This window comes from Aplysia californica, unplaced genomic scaffold (genome assembly GCF_000002075.1).
Source record: "Aplysia californica isolate F4 #8 unplaced genomic scaffold, AplCal3.0 scaffold00394, whole genome shotgun sequence".
NCBI lineage: Eukaryota > Metazoa > Mollusca > Gastropoda > Aplysiida > Aplysiidae > Aplysia > Aplysia californica.
The window spans coordinates 721770-726623 of record NW_004797664.1 but is presented as its reverse complement, the minus strand read 5'-3'; the positions used below and the strand labels follow the sequence as shown (position 1 = coordinate 726623).

The 4854-nt window shown below is 38.6% G+C and overlaps 1 protein-coding gene across 1 annotated transcript; it reads left to right on the top strand.

Moving 5' to 3' along the window:
• The first annotated feature begins 1108 nt into the window (after positions 1–1108).
• On the top strand, positions 1109–4605 carry LOC101858429 (putative methyltransferase DDB_G0268948). The gene is made up of 2 exons (XM_005103894.1): positions 1109–1462; positions 4408–4605. Exons 1-2 carry the CDS (start codon positions 1109–1111, stop codon positions 4603–4605), a joined length of 552 nt encoding a protein of 183 aa, XP_005103951.1.
• Positions 4606–4854: the final 249 nt, after the last annotated feature.

Here is a 4854-nt window from a genome sequence, read left to right as displayed (position 1 = left end):
TCAACTATCTAACATAAATTCTCCAGGTTTTGCACAGCGACTCAATTTGTCTTAACATATCAACATTTTTGTAAACACCTTTCAGCTCTATTCTAAAAAATTCCTTAATTTAATACTAATAAAAGATCTAACTGGATGGTGTCTATTGATTTTAAAAGGTTTACAGCTGGGACAATATCGCTTTTAAAAGCAAGTACGTCATTTTTTTTCCAAAAGCGAGATTATCTTTATTGAACGCATAATTTGAGAATTTTTGGTGCAAAAAAGTGTTCATAATAAAAATTTTAATTTTTTGTTACTAGTTTTGCCACTTAAAAGTGTCATTGGTGAGCTGTGACGTAACCCATATGCGTATACAAAATGTGTGTGAGGAGAGGGAAGTTCTGAGAACAATTTTATTTTCCATGTGAAGGAGATTTGTAGTGTTTTATATAAATTTATGAAGAAAAGATTTTTAATCTAACCTCAATTGTTGTGGAAAAATATGATTCATTTAAGACAAATTGAGACAAACTACTGTGGGAAGTATGGGTGATATTGATTCAACCGTTAAAAAGATATTTGAGGATAAGTTGCGCCACGAACAGACCGCACTATAGGAGACGTGTTTGGCACAATATTTGAGCGCCCATGCAGCGAATTTTTTTATAGTGTACAAAGAGCGGCTGCCTAATCAATTTACAGTCTAGGAATAATGTTATAATTCAAATATATATAATTATTTTGCTTGCTGAATGTTATACGGAGGATAATAGTGTGTGGAGTGATAAACGCATTAATTACAGCTGATATTTCACACGTCAAGTGTCTAGTTTTTATATTTCACTGTGCAGAATGTAATATGGCGAATATAGTACGTGCAGTAGTTTACTCATTTTACAGATGATATTTCACGTGTGAGATATCAAGTCTTTATATTTCACTTGTCAAATGTAATGATTTATTCACCAGATGTGCAATGATAAAGTAACTATATATACCGTATATATTATTATTATAACTACCAAGTTATTCACTTATTGCAACATTCGTCACTCGTTTAAAAAGTAACTAATAACATTAGAAATTCACATTCGTAGCTTAAACATTTTCTGAAATCAGTAACACCATGCAGAGGTCGGCGCATAGGCTGTTCTTGGCCGTTGGTAAAAAAATGTGGAAATCTTCAAGAAACACAATATTTCATCATCCTCGGCATTTTGCAGTGGCATGTAGCAACATTCACACAACTTCTACTCAATCCTCTGAAGATGCTGGCTCGACTTCGACCAAATTCTCTAACCCGTATGACGTCAAAGAAATCATTGACCATTACCCCAAGCACCGTCCCACGTACGCTGACGATACCTACGTGAAGATTAGGGAGTTTTGTGAAGAGAACAACGCTCAGTTTGATCTGGCGCTGGACATGGCGTGTGGTTCCGGTCAAGCAACAGTTCCCCTGGCGGGAATTTACAAACAGGTCTCTGATGCTTTTCTTTGTCTTGTTTTATTTTGGTAAGTGTTTTACGATGCTAGCGACTGCATTAGGCCATATGAGCGCGAGGACATATTAAACCTTTCTAGGTTGGTAGGAATTACATCATGTAATATGGAATAGGTGGCCGCTGAAATTTACTCTTTCGATTTTGGAGAACCGAGGGATGTTTAACGAGCGCATCGTGCACACAGGACTTCCGAAAACATTGCATGTGGTTCTGGTCAAACAACAGTTCCCGTGGCGGGGATTTACGAACAGGTCTGTGAGACTTTGTGGTAGGACAAGCGTTATATTGTATAGTGCGGTCAAAAATTCGCAACGCAATCTATCCTCAAATATTATCTCTTCAACGGATGAACCAATGTCACCCATACTTTTCACAGCAGTTTGTATCAATTTGTGATAAATTTTCCCACGACAACTGAGGCTAGATTTAAAAAACTTTTCTTCATAAATTTATGTTAAAAAAATGGCCGGAGCTAGTCGCCCGATCTTGGGTGGCTAGCATTTTGCTACTCGACTGAATTCGGTCGATTAGCCAGACACTACTGGCCCGTGGGGATTTCTGCAACCTCCCGTGGCTAGCATTTTGCTACTCCACTGAATTCGGTCGATTAGCCAGACACTACTGGCCCGTGGGGATTTCTGCAACCTCCCGTGGCTGGCATTTTGCTACTCCACTGAATTCGGTCGATTAGCTAGACACTACTGGCCCGTGGGGATTTCTGCAACCTCCCGTGGCTGGCATTTTTCTGCCCCACCCCGAGCCGGTCACTTAGATCTATAGTCAGGACAACACCAAATGGACAACTTGTCGACCTCATTACACCGAAACTAAGAGGCGAATTGCCTTGATTTTTTTGCATGTGCTTCTGAATTAGAATTTTTAAAAAGAACCAAAAAACCCTAAAAAGTTTCGATTTTCGTGCATATGCGACAAATATAAAGATGTGTTTTCTACATAATCATTAGTACTTTATTACTGTCTGCGATGGGATTTTTTAAAATTAGAACAAGAACGCTAGTTGAGTGTTATTTTTTTTTTTTTTCAAATCTGTTTCTTTTTTAAAAAACTGATTGCATGTGCCGCATAGAGTTATGATGTGCCGCAAGACTGAGTTGATTTCAATCCAGCAGTTAGTGGGTAACAGTGGGTTTATTTACATTGACTATTTAGTAAATGTGATATACAATGAGTAAAGTTTCTTTATTCACAGTCTTTGAGATTGCATGTGTTTCGATTTGCAGTCGCTTTTTCATTTGTCACCATTGTTAGAATACTTAATTTACAAATCAGAAAAAAAACTTTAAAAACATTGCCTTAAAACTATTGAACTATTGACCACTGAGATAATGTTGACATGTCAGAAATGATGATAAAATAATAATATAACAATAGTAATAATAATAGCAATAATAGTAATAAAGATAAAAATTAGGGCGCATAATACTTCAAATAATACTACTTTCATATTTAGGAGGGTTGAAAATGTGTAGGGGGGAAGGGGGGGGAGGGGGGGGGGGGTTCTGCCTTCACCATACCACCCACTCTGTTGCGGGGGGGGGGGGGGGGGGCTACCCCCTTTAACCCTGCACGAGATTGTGGGTGGGGGTGAGGGTACGGGGGGGGGGGGTGCCCAGTGGCATGCCTATACTTCAGGCACTCGGTTGATCCCCGGTTTTTGGGTTTGACCAAACTGTATCTCTCCCCCCCTGAAATTTCTAGCTGAGCCCCTGCAACGACACCCTGTATTGTTATGATTTTAGCATTGTACCATACTTGCTATAGAAAGTGTGCGGTGTTGAGTTTAATGAGAAATTAATTACTAATGATTATATAGAAAACACCTCTTTATATTTGTCGCACATGTACGAATATCGAGATTTTTCAGGTCTTTTAGAATTCAGATGCGCATGTTGATATTCAGAAAGATTCGCCTCTTAGATTCGGTGTAATGAGGTCGACAAGTTGTCCATTTGGTGTTGTCCAGACTATAGCCTTAGTCGTAGGTAGCGTAAACACGGCCTTGCGGCCTTCCGAGCGACATGAAGCTATTAAGAGCACCTAGCACACCTCTGTGATTGGCCCAAAATAGATCATAGATGTTTTTCCGCCATCTATTTTTGTCGTCCCTCGAGGTTTCCCTCGCGAGTTGACTAGATCCCTTAGATCTATCACCCTTTATTGTTTAATTATTATCATTAATCGGAATGCGGTGACAAAGTTGCTAACAATATAAATGCAGTGTTGTGGTGTTATTAAAGATTGTATAACTACTACCAAGATGTTTCAATAGCCCTATCTCGTGTCCGAACGAGACTTGGGCACTAGATCTACCTCGTCTTAGAGAGTGACAGCTCGTGATGTGAGTGTAAACAAACGTTCCAGCGCTGAGTTGAAAGAGGACGGACTTGCTCTTATTCCAGCTCATGGGGTGTAAACCTTTTAAAATATGTAGAAACCACGAACTGAAATCTCTTATTCGTATTTATTAAGGAATATTCTAAAATACATTTACAGCTAACACGAGTTTACAGAAATGTTGAATTGTTTAGATAAATTGCTACAAGTCATTGTGCAAAAGCTGCAGAGTTTTCGTTCGATAGTTGAGAATGCTGCAACACCCAGAAGACCCTTGTTCGATTTTCGTGTGGGGAGAATTTTTATCAAGTATCTCGACTTTTTTGTTGGTTTCTTTCCAAGTAAAAGGAAAAGAAATGTTTATTAAAAGGAACAATAAAAAGGTTGATTTAAAAAACAAACAAAACTAAACAAAACACAGGTGTATCAAAAAGAACTGAAAAAAATATATTAAAAAGAACCATCAAAAAATAGTTTGTTAAGAAGAACAAGAAAAACTAAAAGATCGTGGGTGAGCAGATTTTCCTCCTCGGTCAACAATTTTTTTCGCAACTTTCCTTCCCAGGTGGTCGGAGTCGATGGGAGCGCTCTCCATGTGGAAAAAGCCCCACGTGATCTGAACAACATCACGTATCACGTGGCAGACTGCAACTTACCGCTCAATTTCATCCAATCAGGGACAGTTGACCTCATTACTGTGGCATCTGCTATACAGTGGCTGCACACGGACAAGTACCTACGTCACATTTCTGCCGTCTTATGACAACCCCCCCCCCCCCCCAAAAAGCGTTTATTTCAAAATGAAATTTTACAGGAGAGGCAGAAAAAAACAACAAAAAAACAAACAAACAAAAAAAAACCCTAACTTTTTGTGTGTGTGTGTTCCAACTTAACTAAAATTTGTTTGATCTGCTTATTCAATGTCAATATTCATTGGCCAGTGTAACTTTTGTCTGGTTTGCTGAGGTATACAGTGAATTGTTATGGAGTAACTGATTATTATTTTCTTTTT